The sequence below is a fragment of the Astatotilapia calliptera genome, chromosome 19 (genome assembly GCF_900246225.1).
Source record: "Astatotilapia calliptera chromosome 19, fAstCal1.2, whole genome shotgun sequence".
NCBI classification, from domain to species: domain Eukaryota; kingdom Metazoa; phylum Chordata; class Actinopteri; order Cichliformes; family Cichlidae; genus Astatotilapia; species Astatotilapia calliptera.
The window spans coordinates 8,636,663-8,661,620 of record NC_039320.1 but is presented as its reverse complement, the minus strand read 5'-3'; the positions used below and the strand labels follow the sequence as shown (position 1 = coordinate 8,661,620).

Sequence of the window (24,958 nt, the reverse complement as noted above, 5' to 3'; positions counted from 1 at the left end):
TGCCAATAAGAAGTTTATTTAATTCAGTCAATATTGTTAAAAAGAAAAACCAAAAAAAAAAACCCCCCCAAAAACAATGACATAGCTTGGATATTTTCTTGGTACAACGCCACACTCGCGTTGTCATGAAATGATATCGTAAAACAAAAATCCTTCCTGCGAAACATCTGCAGAGAGAAACGAGTAAGGCAAAGAGGAGATGCGTTCTCTAGTGTTCAAATCCAAGCAGGCAAGAAAAAGGCCCACGTTTCCTCAAAGGTTCAGATGAAATGCTTTAAATTTACAATCTGAGCAATGAAAACAAATATTTACAATTCCCTTCCCATCAGATTTGTTTTATAACAAATTCACGAAAGGAAAAAAACAACAAAAAAACAAAACATGGCAAATGGGAGAAAACAAAAACAGGTTTTGCTTTATCCACACTAAAGCACTTTTTGGAGCTACTACATTCACTACCTCGGAGATCGATCTACATACGGACTGATGACAGAAATCTGCACAGCTGTTCCTTCATTGCTACTCTCCTCTATTCTTCTTTTTTAGTCATAAATATCTTTAGAGTTGCTTTTCGCGGTGCTCAACCCAACATTAGTGTCCTTCAACCTGTGTGTTATGAAGCAGGAGACTGAGCGTGTGTGGTTTCTTCATTTGTCATCCACAGTGAGACCAGAATAATGTGCCCCCCCCCCCCATTTTTGGTTCATAACATATAATCCAAACTATGGCTACAGTAAGCACAATGTGTTCGATATGAGAAGAAACTCTACTGATTAAAACAGCCGCTTTCAAAGGCAATAATAAGCTACATACAGGTGAATATTTCTTAGACCTCAGGCTGCATTTTTCCTGCTGTTACTTCTGCAAGCAGTACGGGAAATTTCCTACAGTTCTACCGAGCTACAAGACTTGTGCCCACTTAGGGCAGTGAGGAAATCAGAGCATGGTTGCCAGGTAGATTTACCTGCAGTTACAAATATTCTCATTTATTTTAAACAGCTCAACATTAAAATAAAGCATCTCAGTTGATATGTCGACCACTTAGGTTTGGATTAGCTTCTATTTTAACCTGTCAAATACTTGAGCCAAAAAACACTGAAGCGTCAACACTGTTTACATGAACAAAGATGAGGGGAAAGAAAAAAAAGCTTCTTAGTCTTCAGAAATCCAAGAAACGGACGACAGTGAAATTTAAACAGACGACAGTGAAATACCAGCGTGTGGCCTTTCCCCCTGCATACGGAGGAAAGGTCAGCTTGAAGGTCACTTATCAGGGAGCGCGCTCGACTCCCAGCATCGACAAGCACTGACGTGCACGCCTGGCTGCTTCTCCGTCGCCTCACAACATTCATTGGCAAATGAAAAACAAAAAGCAATTAAAGGGGACAAACATGAGCGAGGGTGATTCAACTAAACAGACCTTCATAATGACCGGAAGAAAAAAAAGAAATGAATGACCAAGGGTTCATGCATGGAGTTCACTCTAGATGAGGAGAGAAGGAAAAGAAGTCCAAAGTTGTTGTTTTTTCCTTTATGGTGAATGAGCACGTCAGTCCCGGTGCCAAGGATGGGGAGGTGCAGGGGAGTATAGAGAGGTGGTGAGGGGATGGAAGGAGGCGGTCGCGACGGAGGAGCTCATTTGACCAGCCTCTTGGCTACGTCTGCGTAGGCGATCTCGATCTCGTTGTCGCTGGGGCAGGTGTTGGTGAACTCTTCGCGCGTGTAGGCGTTGTTCAGGTACTTCCAGATGCCCGTCATCTCTTTGGGGATTTCGAAGCCTCTGTACTTCTTAGTCACCACCTGAAAGAATGACGCGAGTTGTTCAATCACACTGTTGATGCACAAGTTCCAAAAACTCCACAAATATGACACGTTAAAGGTTAACTGTTAAGATTTACCAAGGGAGCCGGGGTAGCTGGGTAATTTTTGAAGCAGAGCAGTGAAAAGTAAAAAGTATAGAGTGGCAACGGCACAACTTCTGATGATGCGCCAATATTTGCTAAAGCATTAATATAATATATATATTATATTAATATATTAATATATAACCTGCGGGAAAATGCTCTTAGTATTTTCTTGAAAATTAATTTCTAAAATGATCACAAACTAAGAAAATTAACTGCCCTGTAGAGATAAATTAGGACCTTTAAGTTTATTTCCAGAAGCATGAACAGCAGCCTCATTGCTGGTGACTGAAAAGCTTCAGCTCCGAACAACGAGCTGTTTCTATCCGACCAGCCCGAGCATGCAGGCAGGTGTTCTCCTTTATTCAGATTATTAGCCTGAGAATTACACGAGAACCATTTTCATTTATTCCAGTAATTGAAGCCAGTCCCTCCCTTGCAGGTGCAGCATGAGGCGAGTGTTTCCTCAAGTACAGCTTGTATGCTCTCTTCTTAAAAACAAACAAACATCTGATTTGGTGGTTAAATGACAACGCCTGCAGGTGTGTTTCATGACCCACCTTAACTATATGCAGTTTGGGCAGCAGGTTACAGTCAGCCAGGGTCATTTCGTCCCCATCCAAGAACTTGCGGTTAGAAACTTTGACGTCTTCTATGCTGTTGTGATCGATCTCATCGGGCAGCGGCGAGCGAAGATACTCGTCCAGCTTCTGCAGGGTCTTTAGCAGCCCGCGCTCTAGAGCTGCAAAGAAGGAGACTGTTACTGCAGAGCAACCACACGGTGGCAGCATTTCATCAAGAGACGCACACAGAGAGCACTTTATAAATATGAGAGCGCTTCAAATGCCGTCTGAAAAGGAATGCACAGGTGATAGTTTGTCCTCATATTCCACCCATCTACAGATACTAAACAATTCATTCCACAAATAGAAAGTATGTCATGAACACATACTAGGTGTAGTGGTTTGACAGTAGATCTAACCCGTAACTTATCACTGAACCATGACATTCACTCTCTAACTCTGTTGACATAGCCTTGGCTTTCACATCCAGCTCACTGTGGTTTGATATTTTCTCAGAGTGGAGATCAGCCAACTAAAACATGATATGATAAGTCTGTTTTTTTACATTCCAAAACATCATACTCCCACATTTCCCCCCAAAGAAGGACACAACGGGATTTCAAAGACAAAGGACTACTTTTTCTTCACATTATTCCAATAAAATATTAAATTTCTGATAATCGTTTACAGACTGTGGGCTACATAAATCTGGAACGAGGGTGAGGTTATGAGCACCAGTTCGCTCTCTGGATCATGGCTGTGCACTTTTCTAGAAAGTTCCAGGTGAGACTGGGAGCGAAAGGACAGGAGGAGGCAGCAGAACAAAAGCGCCGTGTGTTCCCGAGTCAGACTTTAATCCACCAATCCAGGCAGGGCTACCAGTGTCACCTAGCAACCAGTAAAGCACACTACACACTGAAGTCCTGCACCTTCCCGCGTGCATGCGTGTAAAGACTTACCCTCGTTCCCATCTGGTTTGGAGTTCTTGATGTATGCAGAAAACTTGGCAAAGATGTCCATGCCAGCAGTGTTTGACTCTGGATGTCTTGCACCAAGCTTGATGTACCTGCAAAATAAACACATATGAAGCCACGTGTGCTGCAGTTATTTTACGTTTTCTCTGTGCAGACATCATTAGAAAATAAAAATGAGCAAAGAAGAGCTCAATAAAAGCTCCATTTACTACTGACAGACACCAACACTATAAGTGGAAGGCTCATAAAATGTGTTGACAATAAAATAAATACTGCAAAACTATTTAATCGTCATTTACAATCAACAAAAGGCTCTGTAATTAACTGCTCACGGTGCAGTTAATCATAAGTGGGGGGTGTTTGGTGTCTAGGTGTGGCAAGCAGTCATCGCAGGAGTTTGAAACAGAAAGCACTCACTTGGGCGGGGAGAGAACATCCTCGAGAAACTCCTCGATCTTGTTGACGTCAGTTTTGACCTCGCTGTTGAAGGTGATGAAGGGCGGGTGCGTGCCGGGGGCCAGGTTCTGGAGGTCTGCGGGCTTCCTGGGACACGGAGTGGAGAAATGTCAGTGGGCAGATGAAGGCAGAACCAATCCAGGAGCTCGTTTCTAACATGTAAAATCTGCTTTTATCCCCACAAAAGGAACCAGAGATTTAACTTAATACTGTGTGTATAATATACTGTGTAATTACTTTAAGTTCAAATATTTAAAGGGCTGCGTTTCTGCTGCGTGTTTTTTCAGACCTCTACAACCCCCCCTCCTCCTCCAGCTGGAGCCGCTGTGCTGCGAGTCTGTTTGTGTCCTCTTTTTTCCTCTGTGGCCTTCAAACCAGCACATTTGGTGCCAGATGTCTCTGGCAGGCAGATGAGGCTGACACACAAACAGCAATGAGCATGTGCTGAATGAGTCTTCAGTATAAAAACAACCAAACAGCAGTGACTCTGATGGGTTTGTGGGGACAGTCTAAACAGTGACTGATATTAATAATACCATCAACATCATTCATCCAACAGTGCAGGTTTTTTGAGTCCATGCCCATAATGATGGCGAGCTTTGGGACAAACCATTTAAGGGCAGAAAAAAGGGGAAATTACTTCAACTCTTTGGCATGTCAGGGGGAAGTGACATGCCCACCGATTATCACCAAGGAGCGAGGAAGAAACTGCCTCGAATCACAGAAAAACAGGAGAGCCTTGAAAGACGACAAGAAGAAATAAAACACCATATTTGACTTGGTTGCCATTCTACTGTTGACCCAAAATTACACCAGAATCTGTAGTACAACTAGTCCCACTTTCAGTTAAAATAAATAAAACAATCAGGTTCTTTGCAGGTTTTAAAATGAGAAAAACCCCCCCCAAAAAACCCACACATGGCACGTCATGGTGTGTTGTTACCTATTCAACAAAAACCAGACGAACCGCAGAAAGTGTGTGAGACCAAGTACACCCCACCATTCAGTAACTTACAGAATCAGTCTTCTGCTTTGTTCAGATGCAGCTTCGCAAACCCAAACCGAGAGAGGAGGCTTTCTCCCAACTAGGGCTGGGCATATCATACGGTTCACGGTAATATCGGTATAATGTAAGGCAACGATAAGAAAATGAAATATCGCGATAGAATATGGGTAAAACACGCACGCCTTCGTTTTCATACGCACACGGTGGAAAAAGCATGGCGGCGACGGAGAATGAGAAGAGCGAAAGCGGATCGTTAAATGAAATAGAAGAACCAGAATTGGTTTGTAAAAATGCTGCAACTTCAGTGGTGTGGAACTGGTTTAGCTTTCGTCCGTAAGATACACAACAAAGCCCTATATTTGGTAGAGCGTGCTAGCGGGCCGACGTTATTACCGAACCGTTTTTATGTACACGGCGCTCAAAAATGTTTTAGTACGACTTTGCTAAGCTACGAAGCCGCACCGCTTGATGGATTGTCGGAGCATTACGGCTACCGTAGGCAGGAGCCTGGCAGAGTGATACGTACTGTGCTTCAACATAATATTACCGTATTGTGTGTGTATAACCTCTTTTTAAGTGTTGTGGATATTAAACATGGTTATTCTAGGATATGTCATTCTAAAGCTGAACCAGGTTGATGACAAACATCAAGAGTGATTGGAAAATTCACGAGTGAGAGCCGCTTGCTTTCAGGACATCTGTGATGGAGACATCTGGGCCTTCCTCATGGAGCGCAGCGCTTTCTCTCTAAGGTGCTTTTCCAGATCATCCAAGGTGTTTTCCACGTCACTGTCCGATTCCTAAACAACAACAACGCATCATTTACTCAACGACCTATATCCGCTGTTGTACCGAACAGAAATCAGACAGAGGGGAAACTGATGTTACCTTTCTGGAATCTCTGTCCTCCTCTGCAGCCTGGTTCTCCTGTGTGTCTCCAGTCACAGCAGCACTACTGCTCTTCTCCTTCTTATGCTTCTTGTGCTTTTTATGCTTCTTCTCCTTCTTGTGTTTCTTTTCCTTCTTCTTCTTCTTTTTCTTTGCACCGCCGTCAACATCCGAAGTCTGAAAGAGAAACATCAGAACTTGACGACACAGGCATGAAGCATGTTTATATCAACACAAAGTTAAGAGAAGGATTATGGCAACGGTGCTGCAGCTCAGCTTACAGTTAATGTGTTTCTGTTGGAGGAATTTAGAATTTACAGTTTCAAGTTTTAAAAACACTGAACATATATGATGACATTTCCTTTTAACAATGCTGCAAAAGTTCAACTTCCTGAGGCTATAACTTGCCATGATTGGCGTGCACAGATTTTAACAGTTAGACCATTAACCCCCACCATCCTTCATTAAAAAAAAAAAATTTCAATTTCAATTTTTTTTTTTTTTTTATATCTGCGAATAAGCTCAAACCTTGCTTGGAGATCGACTTCCAGAACCGCTGCTGGCTTTCTTGGCTGGTGGTGGAGACGCACTGGCAGAGCGAGACGGGGAGGGGGAGGCGGATGCTTGAGTCGGACGTTTCTGAGCTGCTGGTTCAGGGGAAACAGATCTGGAGGACGCTCTTCTTATAGGCTGAGGGCTTGGAGATGGTCTGAGAGAGATGACACAGGTGACATCAGATAATTGGCACACAAAAATGTCACAGGTAAACAGAAATTGAAACGCTGTTCTGTCTGATACATAAGTGATCCCTACCTCTGGTTGTCACGGCGTTCTGGGGTGCGTGAAACTCTGCGGATGACTTTATTGTGTGGAGGTGACTGCTGTCTGTGCTGGTTAGACGGAGATGTGCTCAAGGTTTCATAGCGCCGTGGGGGGGTTGTGGATCCTCTAACAGCGTGACTGCGGTTTGCAGGGGATGGGGAGAGGCGTCTGGATGCCGCAACAGGGGATCGAGCATCTCTGCTTCGCCGCCCAGGTGGCAGCATGGGGCTCCTCCTGTGTCTGGGTGGAGATGTCGAGGAGGGAGGGGATCGTCTTCTTGGAGGAGGAGAGCTTCTATGTCTGGGGGATCTGGAGGGACGTCGCTTGGTAGCCGGTGAAGAGCGTTTCATTGGCGAGTTAGACAGTTTCCTTTTCTGAGAGGGCAAAGGTGAAGGACTGTAGCGACGTTGGATAGGGGGAGAATATCGTCTGGGGGATGGAGATCTACGACGGGGTGGTGGGGAAGGAGACCTGTGAAGCAGGAAATACAACCTTTAGGAAATACTTTAAAATTGGTAAGTAATTCATAAAATTTTAAGTATTTCATAAAAACCACAAGACAGGAACAATGACTCCTGTATGAAACACATGCTATTGCCCAGGAGTCTGTTTGCAACACAGAAGTTTGGAGAGATCATTTGTCTAAATTTAAAAGGAAACATTCTTATACCTGCGTCTTTGAGGAGGAGAGGGAGATCTGCGACGCCGAGGAGGAGTAGGGGTGCGACGTCTGCGTACTGGAGATGGAGAGCGTCTTTTCCTGCAAGGAAAAAACAAAATCAGAGTCACCAACTTGTGGCCGCCCGCCTCCCATAACTAGACAAGCTGCAGCTTTATTCAAGGTCTGTAAAGAGTCAACACATTTGTTATACAGACCTTGAAGGAATTTGGTAATAAAGGATTCACTGGCCAAACTAAAGCAATCACTGGATTAAAATATATATACACACACACACAACAGTAAATAACTGCCAGTGACAAAAAAGCTACAAATTCTTAATGTAAAAATTGCGTCACAATCTTTAACTTAGATTTGACTGCAAGTCAGCTTCAGCCACAGTACTGCAAAGCCCAGGGTCGAGACTGGCCCACTGCCAGGCACGAGCACAATGAGCAAGACTTAAAAAAAAAGAGAAAAAAAAAAGATATTAGCTGTTCTATGAACAACACAGACTGTGATCCAGTGCTCTCCAGCTAGTACAGCCTACGTTACTATGTTATGTGGAAAATAAACATCCACTTTTAGGAAGAGCAGCACCCACGCAGCTCCATTTGTGCCACATTATGGATGAAAGTGGGCGGATAGTGATACACTGTACTAACGTAACACTGTCTGGCCCTGAGTAGGCCTCTGTCGGCGCAGAGGAATAAAATTAATACATACAAACAATATAAGCAGAGCACAAACTATTAAGACTTCGAGGTTAAAGTGAGATAATAAAAGTCAGATAATGTGTAAATACTGTGTTATCTGACCTCGGGGAGGGATCCCTGTGTCGCCTTCGAGGAGACTGTGTACGACTGCGCCTCCTCCTGACCTCACCATTTCTGGCACCTGACCCTCCTGTTGCCCTCTTGGGCGCCTCATCTTCTGAGGATGAAGACCCCGTTTCTGAAACCACACAAACAAATGACATCAAGAGCTGCTTCAGCGAAGCCTTGGCAGTATGCGGTCAGGGAAAAAACACCAAGGTTGGGGTTAGGACACAGCTTCAAAAGTCCATGAGACGATGAGTGCAAGATGACATGGACAGACTCGTTAAAGAGAGAGGGGCGGGGGTATGGGAAAAGAAAGAACGGGGATAAAAACGCTTTTAACCTGAAGACGATTGTCGGTTCTGCCTGCGATACTGACGTCGCTGTTGCACCGAATCTGCTGTTGCCCCTTTCTCATTTTTATCCTCCTCTGGGGCCAGTTTCCAGGGAAATGCCTTTTGGTTAAACTGTCAGCGAGGAATTTGCACTGTTACATTTGTATATAACTGTAATGCACATGAAAAACAGCTGCTTGTTTAAGTGAAAATACATTGTTAGTGCAAAAAACCCACCAAAGTTGTAAAGTATTTTGTTTTGCTTCAGCTAAATCGTTATTGCAAATTTTCAAATATATATCGTGATAAATATTTTTGGCCAAATTGCCCTGCCCTACTCCCAACAACCCTTCCAAAGAGGCCACACTTTGCAGTTTTTCCTAACTTTGAACACATGCAGACTGACACCAAGTCAGGAAGTCCAAGCTGCAGCTCGTGGGATTTTTTTTTTGCAGTTTCCCTGCAGTTCTTGCACTTTTCCACTCAGCACCGCACGGTCTGACGGGGTCAGTATGCTGGGACACCCACTGCTGTGAGGATTCACAGCTGTGTTGAATGTTTGCGACTTGTGAATAATCTCTCTCACTGCAGAATGATGGGCACATTCTTTCACAGACTGATGAGCAGCAGCAGTTGCTTCTCTGAAATTACTGATGTTGTTCCTTCTTGACAGCAAACTGACAGAATTCAGCTTTTATAGCAGTGCTCACACTTCCTGATGATCAGTTACTCAAATGCATTTGATTAACTGGCTGCTACCTACCCAACAGAAACAAAAAGAAACAATAATAATATTTTGTTTTTTGCTTCTGCAGCAAATATGGCCTTTCGCCAGCTACAGCAAAAGCAGTGGAGGTTATTCGCTGCCTCACACAGAGACTTTCTACCCGGGAGGAAAATATATGCAAAATACCCAAACCCATGCACTCATCCTGAACGTCAAGGCATGTGTGAAAATTAAGCCACTAGTCAAATGGCTCTCACTTTCCTCCTGTGAGCGGTCTAAAAAAAAACAAACAAAAAAAACAAAACAAAACAAAGGAAACACTTTTATCAAATGCATCTCTGCTGTTGCTGCAAAGAATAAACGACACTGTGGAAACCAGGGTCGGTAATCTTAAAAATCTAAAGACACAAAGAGAGACTGCAGAAACCAGGCGTCCATCTGACTGGTGGATACAGCTCAAAATAATCAGGCCTAACAAGTGGATAAACATTTAGGGAGTATTTAGATGAATCATACAGACGGAAACGTAGTCTGTTTGGAGCTCCTAGTACTGGAATCCACATGTGAAAGTGTGTTGGCTTGCAGCTGGCAAGGAAAAACAAAATTGCAGAGGATCACTGATCCCAGTGGTTTTTTAAAAAAAAAAGACAGTTGCCCAACAAATTCTAGGCAGGAAGTGAGCAGAGTCAAGAATCTTAAAATAACCTCTCCAGAGTCTGAATGTTTAGTTTCCCCCAATTTTCCCTGGCCTGGGAAGGGGTCATGGGAAAACCAAATAAGCAGTGGGGAAGCAGCGAGTGTGTCAGAGGTGGGGCTGGATCAAAGCAGTACACTGGGAAACGCCCAGGAACGCTCCAGTAGGCTAACAAAGAAGGAAAAGTGATGGAACAGATGATTATAGAGGAAAGAGAACAGCGCTCACCTCTTTAGATCCACAGTAGTGACGTTGAAGACGACTCCTTTCAGCCACAGAATCATGAAGAGTCTCTGGGAGAAGGGGCAGTTCCCAATGCTCTCGCCATCACTTCCTGCCTTCAACAAACACACAGACAGAGGAGCAGGATTAACCACCAGAAACATATTCCAGGTACCAGTCCTGAGAACTGAGTACACAAAAGATGGGTGGAAGCATCTCACATTTAATTACCACTGGCATACAACCCAATCTAGCAGACCAAGATCTAAAAGCACCTATGACTGGTTCCCATGGCCGACAGCACTTTGCTTACTGTTTAGTCCAAAACACAAACAGGTCCTGATAACCTTTTCAGCTGTACTGCACAACCTGGGCGCTTTGCTGCGCTCACCCACAGGGGCCCGTTTCACACAATGACTCTTTCAGACTCGAGCAGGAGGCAAAGACTGACGAACAAACTCACATGCCTTTGAAGGCGTCTGCACACTTCCCCCTTCCATTTGGAGAACCACAGCCTAAGAGCAACAGGAAACTTGTAGAGTGATTAAGGCTCAGATAGCCTTGTGCTTCCTTCTTAGCCAGACTGCACAAAAACAAGGCCGAGTTGTGGGGGGAACGAGATCAATGGAAGTGGTGTGCGCTCCAAATGAATGACGCACACTCATCGTTTAGCGATGGGAAGGAGCGCGGTAAAGACGCTATTTGGATATTAAATTTAATCTGTTTCAAACAAGCAAATCAATAGCAGCTCAGCTTAAGTACTGTAAAACTAGGGAATGATGCAGCAAATTAATCTGCGCACAAACACACACAGCAGGCTGTTTTATTAGTTTTACACCACATGGGCACAAATATCATCTGGACTTCACATCAGAAGGCAGAGTAAGCGTTTCATCTGATTAAGAGTTTTACACGGTGTCATAAAGAAATCCTGCTTCCTTTCTTTTCTTAATTGTCATTTTTAAAAACATGCATTGAGAAAAATGGCATTTTCTTTGTTCTTCCTCTTCAATATTCACAAAAGCAGACACACAACAACCTCCATCATCCAGCTCGTGCGCTCTGTGGTGACCAACCCTGCTAAGCTATTCTATTAACAAGGACATACATGGAGGTCATTGAAACCCTGGCACTCTGGAATTCACTCATTCATTCAGTGGATGACTGTAGCAGAGCCTCTGAATAAGCTGAATGTCATTTATTTTTTGTTGTCTGCCTCGTGTGACGTCACTCGCTGCTCATTCCCTTCAGCTTTGCTTCTTTCGTCCTTTTCAGCCTTTTTCCACCTGCACAGAGGCGTCTGCTATACCAAGTAATGCAAAAGATATACAAATCACACATAAATACCACCGATTTGCAAAAGGGTGCTGAATGAACATAAGATTCAAATGATTTTTAACTTTACAAATATATATTTGTTAATGTCAGATCTGCAGGTCCTCAATAGGGCACTTTGTTGTGCAGGGTTCAGTCAGTGCAGCAGCTCCTTGCTGCTGTGGACAGGCTGGCTGCTGTTGTCCTCTGTGTGACGCCCAGTGAGACGGCTCTGTTTGATCTGCCTGCTGGCTCCCATTGTACTGCCACTGTCCTCTCCCTCTCTGAATTCAATTTCTGAAAAGCTTGGATTAGATCACTGCCATTGTTTAGCAAATGAAAGTCCCCTTTTCACATTACACGATTCAATTCCAAAATAAGGCTTTAGCCCTGAGGTGCTGGACTAGCATTAGCTGAACCTAAGGGGATCAGAAAGACATCAATGGGATGATTACTCCATTTTCCCCGCAGCGCTACACCTACAGAGAAGCATTCAGGTCTGCATCAAGGGTGGTAACGCAGCACAGCAACTGTTCCCATGGCAATGGCCAGAACGTATGACATGGAAAGCAATGCATGCATTGTGAAAAGGATTACAATGCACAGGTGAGCGGTCTGCAGCCGGCTCTCTTTTGGTGGTGATAAAATGCAAATACACTGTTGAATGTCATTTGTAAAGATGATACCACTCAGTGAACCGCTTTCAAGGAGAGTTCATCAGAGTTCTGCAGGTCGAGTGGTGAGACAGGAGGCCACAGCAGCTGAGAAAGACATTTCATTTTTTCCTTCCTGTCTCAGTGCGATTTCAGGTTCTGGGCATTCAGACTCCTACTCTCTGGACTCTGCAGCAGAGCAGGCTGCAGACACAGAGAGAGAGATTACAGGAAACCAGAAGGAAACTGGGGATCATGTGGTGCTAACCAACAGGAGGGAGAACAAGTGGTAACGGATGCTTAAAGCGTGACGAAGAGGAAAGATAGTAAGCTTCAGTGTGCTTTTTGGCCCTCTTGTTTCTTCCTCCTCCTTCTCTTCCCTCTTTATCCCTTACCCCTTATCCTGGGCCCCTCTGTGGAGTCAGAGGGGGGGTTGGGCATTCGGAGAGGAGGGAGAAACTATTCCAGAAATGTCCTGTTCCTCCCGCCGAAGATGGCGCTTTGTTTAGTTTAAGCAGTGATGCTGGCGGAGCTGCATTTCCGACGTGCTCCTCGGGAGCAGCTGCTAGGCACTAAATGAACTGTAAGAACGGCTTTTGATTGACATTTTAAGCACTTCTGCTTTTAAAATAGCCGAAATAAATCCAGAAGGATCAGAAAACCTTAGATTTCGTGTTTTTCTTCTAATATGGAGCCTATGGGCCCAACTGACACTTTCCAGAAAGCCTATATTAAGGTGTGACATTCAGGAAAGGGCTTCAACACAAAGCACTTTCTGTTTGTAGATCGTCAGGTACGTCATCAGCTAGCAGGCAAAAAAAAGGCAATAAAACTCTGGAGTTAGGGGAGAAAATCTTTAGAAGGCAAAGCCCACGAGTTTGGAAAGAAGCACATTTTACAAGTAGTACACAGATTCACACAAATCGGCTGCAATAACGTTTGGCCCACAGCAGCAACAGCTGACTGCTGCCAACAGGCTCTCCAGCTTTATTTTAGGCTCAGTGGATGGTAAGTCAGCAGATGCTTGTTTATTTAATCCCAGCGCACACAGCTGCTTGATGAAGGGTGTGAGTCATGTTTAATCTTGGATGTTATCTAGGAGTTCAGGACAGCGTGACGCATCGATGAGTACATTGAGGGTGGGTCTGGGTGGGCAAACACACGCAGCCTTCTCCAGCCAGTGAGATCATACCTCTTATCACTTCCCCTTTCTTCGTGGAGCCAGTGATGTAACAACTAAGCCAAAACACAAGTCAAAGTAACAGAAGACGACAACACACAAAGTGGTCCTTTCTACCAGCCACTCCCACAAACTCAAGTTTTCCTTGCTAGCAAAAGAATTCCAAGACACAGCAAGTTGACCAAACCGATATTTAGAACAAAACACACAGAGGAATGCAGGCAGCGGTACCCAGGACAACCGGCACAAACTGGCTCCAAGTGTGTGACATGGAGGGAGTGCACACTAGTTTCCGTTAAATCAAAGAGAGCAAGTCATCTTTTATAGCCTGGAAAGCCCAGGTGAGCTGCATCAGCTGATGACCTTCTCATGTCAGCCAATTACCAGCAGGAGTAGGCCAGGACTTCCTTGGGGACACTGGAAGGGCCATGACAAGCAGCCAACTCGTCTTGAACGCGCTGAGGTCACACCGCTCATCGCTTCCTCATCGACGTTTTTTCCTATTGGATGGTTCAACATTACTTCCCTTGCCAGGCGTCAGCGGGGATATTAGCAAAGTGTCATGTTTCTTTGTGTATTATTGTACAACGCCAGCTCACGGTTGGCTCTCAGATGCTACACAGCCACCCCTCACTAGCCTGGGCTGCACCCCAGGAGATCGAATCAAGTAAGGTGGAAATTACTTTTCAACATCCTTCATTTCCAACATCAAAGCACTGCAGAACCACGCTGGGTTGTGAGGCTTTCATCCACCTTAAAGTGGGGATAACACTCAGTTGAGACCTCTTTGAAATCTACATGAAGTGCATAGCTGGTGCTGTGCAGTGTAATATCCTCCTCTTGTAAATATGGTTTTTAATCCCAACAATCTCCATACCCTCATGATCACAAATAAATAAATAAAATTAAAAGTTAGAAGGCATTTAAAGATCTCCACGAAGCCTCTCACTCTAGCAGACCTGCACACCTGAAACTATAACATGAAGTCGAGTCTGTGTGCAGTTTTATCCACAAAAATCCACTCAAACGTTTAAAATGCATTTTCTTTACTTAAGAATCTGATTAATGGTTTCAAATCATCTAAAGTCACACGCAGTATCCGTAGAGACAACGTTCAACTTCATCCATCCATCGCCTGTTGTGTGTCATATTTAAATCACTAAGCCAGTCAGGAACCTGGTAATGTCGCCCAACAGATCTCAGCAGTGATGACAAGGATTCCTGAACGTTTCATTGCCATCTGAGCTCTTAAAGATGGCTGTACTTTTAACTGGGACGCAAGGTATCCTTTTATCCACTGCAGTCCAATAACATTTTACAACCTGGCACATAAAAGAGTTGCTCAATGTGCAACAACACCTTTCTCTCACTCACAGAAAGGCTCTCATCATTATCTAAGACAGACATTCCTTTTCTAGAGCAGCGGTGTGATATCACAGCTTCTACAGTGAGCAGCTGAGGACAATGATCCTGTTCATGCTGGGCCCAGTCCTCCCAATCTCTGCTCACCGCCTAATTTTAGTAACGTGGCGGCCCTCGCCTTCCCCTCCCCGCACTTCACATTCTAAATAGGTTGGGCTGCTCAGCGAGTTCAAGCCACACTTGACCGAATAAGGAACTGACGAAGTAGCGAGCTCTGGAGCTCGGCTGCTTCGACACACTGCAGGAATACATAGACTCAGCCTTCTCAGTGTGGGAGCAAGCCAAAGGCTGAGGCTCTGGAATGCTGAGAATTTCACACAAGTACCCAACTATGTGTTGGTAAATTAAATTTCTCAATGAGAATAATTACAACTAAGCTCTCCAAGTACACAATACGGTGCACAAGCATGACAAGTGAACATGTACATCCTGCTGAAAGCCACAGTAACTGCACAGGGCGCAAAGTGATGAGTTAAAGTGTTAAACAGTCACCATATTTCGAGATCCGTGAGGTGAAAGGCAGCATGGTTCTTTAACACGTTTTACACTTACCCGAGTCGGAGCCTTCAGATGGTCTGGGCTTGACGTTGTCAGGGGGAGAATCAGCCCTTCCTCCTTGTTTTCTCTTAAACCCTGAAAAACAATGCACAGCAAAAATTATATGCACTTGTCACAGATTTATTAAAATATCAGCAACGAGCTTAGAGATACTCATTAAGTTTAACATTGGAATCCAACATTGGTTGTGCAAAAGAAGCATAAAGTCTTCAAATGTTTTCATAGGTAAAAATATTTTAATATAATGTACAAAGGAGGAACTGAAGCACACCTGATGATCTGGGTGGGGAAGGAGAGCCCCGGCCCCTTCTAGCTCGTGGAGACGGTGATCGTCTGTTCTTGTCTGTGGGACTAATGGAAGTATCAGGATGATGGACCTGTTTTCGGGGTGGTGTGGTAGATATTCTTTTCACTGCTTTTTTAGGCGAGCGAGAGCCTGATGAGCTGCTACCAGAGGATGAAGCAGAGCGGGAGCGCCTCCTGTAGGACAAAAAAAAGGCTTAAAGGCGTCTGTATACCACAGACAACATGAAGTAAAATATTAAATCCATGCCAATACAAAAAAATAAATAAATATGCCGACCTGCGGACGGGGGAACGCCTGGGTCTGTGCCTGGAGCTAGCTGGCGCACGTCTAGGAGGGCTCCTACGACGAGGAGACATTCTCCTTCTGGGACTTTGTCTTCTGCGAGGGGAGTACGATCTGATTGGGTAGAGAATCAGCAAATATAGAAAACTCCTTTACAGACTTTGATTTTTCATAATGAAAGTTTAAGTTAAAGCCACACGTCAAATCACCTAGAGCGCGAGCGGCGTCTGCGAGAACGAGAATGAGAGCGTGAGCGATGGTGTCTTTCCCTCCTTGTGTCCTTCTCCCTTTCTCGTGACCTCGGTCTCTCTTCTTTCTTAAGGGTTTTCTCTGGCGACTGTTCTTTGACTTCATTCACAGAGTCGGCTTTCACTACTTCCACAACTGTCTCACTGCAAAAGAAAAGTATTTAAATGTCTTAAGTTCTAAATAATACCAGTCCAACTAAATGCCCACTTCAAATAAAAGCAAGAATTCCACAAACCAGGTGGTAGAAGCTTCTTGGACGACTGCCTCTGGCACAGCTCTTCCTGAAGTATCTGGTTCTACTGGCTCCTCTGAAGATTTTGTGGACAGCTGCATCAGGGGCGGAGGGGGTGAACTGCCACCAACTGGACTAGCTTGTTTGCGCCTTGGTGAGCGTGAGGGGCTGCGTTTCCTTTCCCGCTTCGCTGGTGACCTCCTCCGTGGTGATGGCGACCTCCTTCGCGGCGATGGTGACCTCGTTTTCCGTCTGGCCAGAGAGGCAAATACAAGAGGTTTGCATGTTCTACAACGAATTCACAAGCTGTAGTTCCATCTATGGGTCTCAAAATGAAAATAATCGTACCTCCTGGGGCTCTTTGACTGAGCCCGTTCTCTAAGGTCCTTTTCCTTCTTTTCCTCATCCACCTTCTTCAGAGAAGCAAGTTTCTCCTGTTCAATCTGCCAGAAACAGATCAATGAGAAATGAATCATTTTGCTCCTATTTTTAAATAATTACTGAGTTCAACATGATATATTTTATAGAGTTTTTTTTAACAGAAAAGGGGTCTTATTACTGCAATTTGTCAATACTTATTTTACACCATTATATTCCCGTGTCTGTGCTACAGGTCCCCTCCTACATGTAATTTGTTGAGGAGCAGCTGTGCAAACACAACAAAAGCCACCCCCCCACCCAAAAAAAGAAAAAAAGTCTTGTATGACACACTTTCAAAAAAAGATAAATGGAAAGCCACCAAGCTCAGCGTGATCTTGCCCATCCCCGCTTCCACCATTTAGAAAAACTCACCTGTCTCTGTTTGATTTCCTCTTTCTTCTGTTCCAGAAAAGCTGATGGGATGCCCGCAATGTTCTCCTGGGCGCTCAGCAGCAGGGGCCAGAGGTCCTTCATAAACTCCCGGGCGTTCTTCCCGTTCAGAAAGCCAGTCAGGTTGATCTGCATCATCTTGCTATCCGGGTGCTGCAACACACACACGAAGGGAGGAGAGAAAAAACAAAAACGTAGCCATTGAAATACTTGAAGACCAAACAGCAAGGGGGGGTAGGGTCCCACAAACGGGGCTCCCTACCTTCTACTCCTCTATAAATTTATACCTCAGACTATTTAGATAACCATCTTAAAAACATGTAAGACACTGACTAGGCTATTTAACATCCCTGGATCCAATATTAGACTCAACCTACAAAAATGAGACTGATTTAAATTGTACTCACAAACTCAGGAAACTGAGATTGTGAGCTAGCTGAGGGGAGACACATCTAATGATGTTAAAGAAATAAAATAAACACAGCATGCAATTCTGCTGCCCTAGATTTACAATCTACCATAACAAAATATAAAAAGAAGAAAACAAAACCTCCCATAATACAAAGAAATTGTAGTATAATTTGATTTCTTCAGTGCTAGCCCACTACCATACATCCCCTTGGCCGCTACCCACCCCTTGCTTTCCAGTCTCCCCACCGTCTACACTTCAGGAGGTAAACAAACAGCCACAATACAGAGTGCATTAAAACCCAACACTGCAAGTACAGTTCCGGTGTCTTCAGTGAGTCCCGTGGGATCAGTGGGCACGGAGCTCCCTTGGCTTGCTTCCGCCTCCCTACTGCTTGAGACTCAACCACCATGAGCTTAATGTTATATCATTTATCTAAATTGCAAGAGACGAACAAGCAATAATGAGTACACAGTTACACAAAAACTGAGTTTTATTTCAACAACTGATAGAATGATTGTGAGATAGCGTAATCTCATTAACTGTATCAACTGTTTTCCATTATGCAACAGTACCCTTTAAATTTAGCTCAAACAGCCCACCCACTGGCAAGTAAAAGATAAAATAATAAGTAAAAAATAATACACATGTGTGATGCTGGCGACATAAAATATGAAAATACATACATCTGGATTTTCTTAGAATAATGAGCCATAAACGAAGATAAATGGCACTGAAATCAAAACTTGCATTCAAAAAATATACGAGTACACTGACAGTATGGTAATTACAAATACAGAGTATAAATTATCTGAAATGTTTCCTGTTTTATAAAGTATGTCTGTGCAATGGAAGTTACCCAAGTTCCAGACATCTTACATGCTTTGATCTATCAGTGGGACAGAGTAGAGTTTATGGAAAGGAAAACAGCTGGACATAATGCTTAAAATAAAACAGCCTGGAGTGAATGTACACTTTAGTCTACAAAAATAGGATCTACAATATTACAGGTTTACTGTTAAGAGGGGTTTTGTAGAAAATAAGTGAACTTGTACTAACTTAAAACCAAGTTGAAAAGTATTGTTTCTTACGAGGTTTATGCTGACCTCCAGAGGTTGAAGTTCTCAACTTGCTGCAGTGACGTTATAACACTTGTGTTCTTGACACCCTCACATGACTGTTTTGTGTGGTAACAAGTGAAAGCGAAAACACTTCTGACCACACTCAACAGAGTGCAAAAGACAGTAAAAACTTGCAATCAGAGGTGGCCAGTGAGACAATACTTTTCAGTTTTGCGTGATAACCCAATTGGTAGAAAGTACAGAAAATCAGGCTGTTTCAGCCCTTTTATGTCCTGTTTTGAGCCTGTACCTCCTGTTACGTTTAAAGAGAGTTGGGCAGTCTACCGATGGGCTGTCAACACCTACAAAGAATATGATTATGGCATTTTTTTTAATTATTTTTTTTTTAGGCGTTTCTTTCACTGACATGATATAGGTGATCCCTGCATATAACTCACCTCAAACCACACACTGCATCATGAAGGGAGAGTTGGGCTCAGTGACTTTGGGCTCAGGAGAGAGCTAATTAGGTGTTGGTGCTATACTTCTGATGCAAGGTATAACATCCATATTGGTTCAGGCCTTTTAAATCATAAATCACATCATCATTAGAAGACTGCTGGATAAAGGCACTTTGTCACATAACAGCAAAACATGGTAATGTCATTATAAATCAGTCTTACACCAACTGTTACTTTTCCCATTCAATCTCAGTTTGACTAGGACGTGTAATTATTTGCTTATATCGTTCTTACTGACTAAGTACTAAGCAATGCCCTTCAATATATGACAGTTCTGAAAGAACAAAAAATAAACACGATTAAAGACATTACCTTCTCCTCAAGCTGGTTAAATATGAACTCTATGACGACGTCATCCTCGAACCCCAAAATCTCAGTGACTCGCTGCGTAATCCAAGGTTTGATGACTTCTAGGTTCACTTTGGTCATGTCCACCTGAGCGTGAAACAGACCGTTAGTGATGAGAAACAGCAGCACCTGTTTATATGCACCTGTACAGATACAAGATATCTTTCATAACGTTTTGTCTCTTCTCTCATCTTAACGGTTTATTTCAACCCTGCGCTGCCAGCTCACACTGTTTTATACACAGCTGCTTTAATTCCATCTGATATTTGCGATTCTGTTTTGTAGCCAGATTTAGTAAGTCGTTTTTAACTATTTTTTTTGCTTTGTTATAAATATATTATTATGTAACATGGATTTTCCTGGCTCAAAATGGGCACAAAATGCAATCAGAGCACAAAGCGATTGTGTTATCTGACAAAAACCTGTCCATTTCACTCTGTCTGACGACTAAATAGATTACACACAAATCCCACAAGACAAAACACAGTGATTCATTCTATGGCAAGGATTTAAATAAAGAAGAAAAAAAGCTTTACAGTCCTTAAAAGATCTGACTTACATATTTAAAAATCATACAAGGTAAATTTAAAAACCTTTTTTGTCAAACAAAAGATTTAACATTTTCTCACCACGGATGGCTTTGGGGGGAAAAACGTAGCACAAAGCTCGGCTTTATATTTCTGCATAAATCTATATTTTACTGTATTTATTTTTAATTTAATTTAACGCAAGATATTAGTTTTGCCATATTACATTTACTTTACCAAATGTATCATTCTACTCTATAAAGCTGTCTGGTTTTATGTTTGTTGTACTTGTCTTAACTTTTAGATGTTGTACAAAAAAAGTTCCCTTTTGGGATCCAGTTTAATTTTTATCTCGTCGCACCTTAAAATTGTTTTTATCTGACTCTGACGCTTTATATTAATGGACGTCATGGGTCAGTCGTTATGTTGAAGAACCTGGGATCTTTTGCTTGTTAAGACCAATGTGTAACCATGTGTGGACCATGGAACAACTTAGTGGTCATCAATCCAAAATAATACAAAACTTACACATGCCAGAATTTATCAAAAAAAAAGCTCATTTTCTTTAGAAGCCACTGGGCAAGTAACATGAATCTGATATGTGATATACAAATAAAAATACACAGACAGAAGACAAATACAAACAATGCTTAACGTTAATGTAGCAACTGATCACACATTTGGCTCTTTTAAGATCTGCTTTTAAAATGTCATGTGTCAAGTTTTCCTTATAAGTGATAACGTGTTGCAATAATCACTTTTATTCAAATGTGGTGCGCTCTAGATGGCGTCCTACCCTCAACCGCACTGTCACTTTGTGTCTTTTTAAGAAGTTACAGTGACAAAAAAAGAAGGACTTTAAATCAAAAACTTTTGTGGCTTTCCTTAAATGTTACTCAACTACAGTGGGGCAAAAAAGTATTTAGTCAGCCACCGATTGTGCAAGTTCCCCCACCTAAAATGATGACAGAGGTCAGTAATTTGCACCAGAGGTACACTTCAACTGTGAGAGACAGAATGTGGAAAAAAAAAAAAAAAAAAAATCCATGAATCCACATGGTAGGATTTGTAAAGAATTTATTCGTAAATCAGGCTGGAAAATAAGTATTTGGTCAATAACAAGAATACAACTCAATACTTTGTAACATAACCTTTGTTGGCAATAACAGAGGTCAAACGTTTACTATAGGTCTTTACCAGGTTTGCACACACAGTAGCTGGTATTTTGGCCCATTCCTCCATGCAGATCTTCTCGAGAGCAGTGATGTTTTGGGGCTGTCGCCGAGCAACACGGACTTTCAACTCCCGCCACAGATTTTCTATGGGGTTGAGGTCTGGAGACTGGCTAGGCCACTCCAGGACTTTCAAATGCTTCTTACGGAGCCACTCCTTTGTTCCCGGGGCGGTGTGTTTTGGATCATTGTCATGTTGGAAGACCCAGCCTCGTTTCATCTTCAAAGTTCTCACTGATGGAAGGAGGTTTCGGCTCAAAATCTCACGATACATGGCCCCATTCATTCTGTCCTTAACACGGATCAGTCGTCCTGTCCCCTTGGCAGAAAAACAGCCCCATAGCATGATGTTTCCACCCCCATGCTTCACAGTAGGTATGGTGTTCTTGGGATGCAACTCAGTATTCTTCTTCCTCCAAACACGACGAGTTGAGTTTATACCAAAAAGTTCTACTTTGGTTTCATCTGACCACATGACATTCTCCCAATCCTCTGCTGTATCATCCATGTGCTCTCTGGCAAACTTCAGACGGGCCTGGACATGCACTGGCTTCAGCAGCGGAACACGTCTGGCACTGCGGGATTTGATTCCCTGCCGTTGTAGTGTGTTACTGATGGTGACCTTTGTTACTTTGGTCCCAGCTCTCTGCAGGTCATTCACCAGGTCCCCCCGTGTGGTTCTGGGATCTTTGCTCACCGTTCTCATGATCATTTTGACCCCACGGGATGAGATCTTGCGTGGAGCCCCAGATCGAGGGAGATTATCAGTGGTCTTGTATGTCTTCCATTTTCTGATGATTGCTCCCACAGTTGATTTTTTCACACCAAGCTGCTTGCCTATTGTAGATTCACTCTTCCCAGTCTGGTGCAGGTCTACAATACTTTTCCTGGTGTCCTTCGAAAGCTCTTTGGTCTTGGCCGTGGCGGAGTTTGGAGTCTGACTGTTTGAGGCTGTGGACAGGTGTCTTTTATACAGATGATGAGTTCAAACAGGTGCCATTCATACAGGTAACGAGTGGGGGACAGAAAAGCTTCTTACAGAAGATGTTACAGGTCTGTGAGAGCCAGAGATTTTCCTTCTTTGAGGTGACCAAGTACTTATTTTCCACCCTAATTTACGAATAAATTCTTTACAAATCCTACCATGTGAATTCATGGATTTTTTTTTCCACATTCTGTCTCTCACAGTTGAAGTGTACCTCTGGTGCAAATTACTGACCTCTGTCATCATTTTAAGTGGGGGAACTTGCACAATCGGTGGCTGACTAAATACTTTTTTGCCCCACTGTATATTAATTGTTGTCCCACCTGTTACTGACCAGGCAGTCCCCTGCAAAGGATCAAAAACGGCATTTGGGTGGAGACTAAAAATATAAACAGGTTATATATAAATAAACCAAAGTTAAAGTAATGACTATTTAACAGAAAAATGAACATTTACCTTTTATTTTTTGCTACCGGATTAAGAAAAAAAAAAAAAAAAAAAAAAACCTGACTTAAGCTCATTAATCACAGGCCTGGTGAGGTGGTGGCCATTAAAATGTCTCTCACAGACACCCTCATACCTGTGGTGTATGAATGTCCAGGCTACACAGATTGCCATAAACTGCCTCATGTTGATACAAGTTTGTAGTTAACTATTTAACATGATTTTTTTAACAATTATTTGAGAAAATAAAATGTAAAAACAAATGTTACCTTTTTGTCCAAACATTCTGCAAATTTCAGCTGCTTCAGCAGTTTCTTCTGCTTGTTGCTGAAGCGGTTGTCCTGCTCCGCACTCGTACCCTGCAGAAATAACAGCCAACATCAGCGGATTCGTGATGATCAGCTTTCATCGGAGATGTCAAATCAGAGAAGAACAGAAACCCGTCTCGAACAGTGTTTTTAGTCTCAAGCTGCACAGCCTCCTCACTATTGGGCCCATGTTAGTTACAGCAGTCTTACTTACCGATAACATTAACGAGAGTCAAAGTTTAAGATGGAAAAACATTACGTTGCTCAAGCTAACGTGTCTTAAAATAAATACTTAAGACACGTGTGTTCCCTAGAGCGCCACTTCATGTTCTTTTTAGCTCATCTAACTGAGCCGCAGGCGACACTGACACCAGTCGGTTAGCATTAGCCATGCTAACCACTTGCTTAATCCTCGAAAGCGAACGCACAGGCTAATAATAGGCACAGCCCGAAGGCTACTTTGACTGACAGCGGAGTTGACATTGACAGAATATTAAAAGACACATTAATGTCATTATTCAGCAAACACGGAGGGCTTGCTAAGGCCAGCACAGCAGCAGTCGTGACTAGCTCATGGAGACAGGAGCGATGCACCGCCCGGGCGCCATCTTTAGTTAGCTAGCTAACTTGACTCGTCTATTTCCTGTAAATTTGTCTGTAAAATAACACGTACGGGGTTTTAACGTAAGAAGTTACACACTTTCATAAATTATAAGACAGAAAACATCAATATAGGGAACACGCAACAACTCCCAGAATACACCAAGTGAAGCAGACTAATTGCAAATCCTGAGACTGTTGGCTCCCAGTTGATAGTCGAAGCCCTGACCGCTGTTTAGCTAGCTGCATGGCTCTTCACTGAAGACACATAGGAAACATCCATCCCATAAAACGTATATAGATCTACATGCAGCTAAATAATAATATACCAAATACAAAGATAAAAGTTTGAAGAACTTACGCGGAAGAATCCCGCGTCCATTTTAGGTGAAATGGATCGTAACTTGTGCTGTGGAGAAAGCTGTGTGCTGGTCCGCCGGTGAAATTCAGGGTGACGAGCCGGATGAATGGAGTGCCCCCACAGGAAGCAACAGGTACTGCAGTTACAGTGGGAGGAGGAAGAAGATTCCGCTCATCACCTGATGCACGAAATATGGCAGACTAGAATGTGCCTCAATATGCAGAGACAGCTTGCACAGATATTATTAAGACCCAAACCTTGGTTTAAACTGGTTTGCTCAAATGTTGTGGATTTAAAAAGGTATTTTGTTTTTATTCATTGTCCAGTTAGGGGCTTGTCAAAACCTGAACCTCACCAACCGCCATTCACCAGTAAGAATAAATGCTCAGATAAACAAATGAGAAAAACAAAAAATGATAAAATTAAAGAGCTTCCCATGAAAATTCTGTGTGCAGCAAAACAAGTGTTATGTTGGAATAAAAAATAAGAGGTAATCTGTCATTTATATCATCACTCTTGTGGTAATTGGGGAAATAATTGAACATTTTTATCAGTTTTTTGTCCTTCAAAGCAACTTCAGTAACATTTTTTTAGTTTGCTTTTGTCAACTGGTGGTCCATTTCCTACAGAATACTAAACATTTGCATGCATCATAATGACGATCATTAAATTAGATTTCTGAAACTGAGACTAATTGCTTTTTCTGTAAGAGAACCAGTTGTGTTTACATGCAGTAATCCCCCAGACTTGTCAACCACGCAATGCTTTTCCAGTCTTATTTTGTCCAAATTTGCTGAGCTTGTGTGACTTGTAGCCTCAGTTTCCTGTTTTTAACTCACCCAGTAGGACTCAGTGTAGTCTTCTGCTGTTGTTACCCATCTGCTACAAGCGTTGATGTGTTGTGTATTCAGAGATGCTTGTCTGCAGACCTTGGTTATAACTTCTTTTGTTTTGTTTTGTTTTGTTTAATTTACTGTTGCCTTCCTGTTCGCTAGATTTTCACCTGAGCGGCCACTCTCTTGATATTTTCTCTTTTTTAGACTTCTGTAAATCCTAGAAATGGCTGTGTTGGAAAATCTAGCCAGTCT

At 42.9% G+C, this 24,958-nt stretch overlaps 2 protein-coding genes across 2 annotated transcripts; both read right to left on the bottom strand.

The window, feature by feature from the left end:
• Positions 1-11,033, bottom strand: clic4 (chloride intracellular channel 4). Its single transcript, XM_026151302.1, has 5 exons — positions 10,074-11,033; positions 3,859-3,984; positions 3,427-3,533; positions 2,465-2,646; positions 1-1,800 (listed from the first exon to the last, which is right to left on the bottom strand). The coding sequence occupies exons 1-5, from the start codon at positions 10,229-10,231 to the stop codon at positions 1,636-1,638; spliced, it is 738 nt and encodes a 245-aa protein (XP_026007087.1). The 5' UTR covers positions 10,232-11,033; the 3' UTR covers positions 1-1,635.
• Positions 5,518-24,006, bottom strand: srrm1 (serine/arginine repetitive matrix 1). The gene is made up of 17 exons (XM_026151301.1): positions 23,871-24,006; positions 22,871-22,960; positions 19,378-19,500; positions 17,057-17,227; positions 16,613-16,707; positions 16,268-16,516; positions 15,993-16,175; positions 15,778-15,897; positions 15,466-15,674; positions 15,189-15,269; positions 8,433-8,519; positions 8,090-8,225; positions 7,284-7,373; positions 6,605-7,084; positions 6,320-6,500; positions 5,792-5,968; positions 5,518-5,703 (listed from the first exon to the last, which is right to left on the bottom strand). Exons 1-17 carry the CDS (start codon positions 23,889-23,891, stop codon positions 5,593-5,595), a joined length of 2,604 nt encoding a protein of 867 aa, XP_026007086.1. The 5' UTR covers positions 23,892-24,006; the 3' UTR covers positions 5,518-5,592.
• Positions 24,007-24,958: the final 952 nt, after the last annotated feature.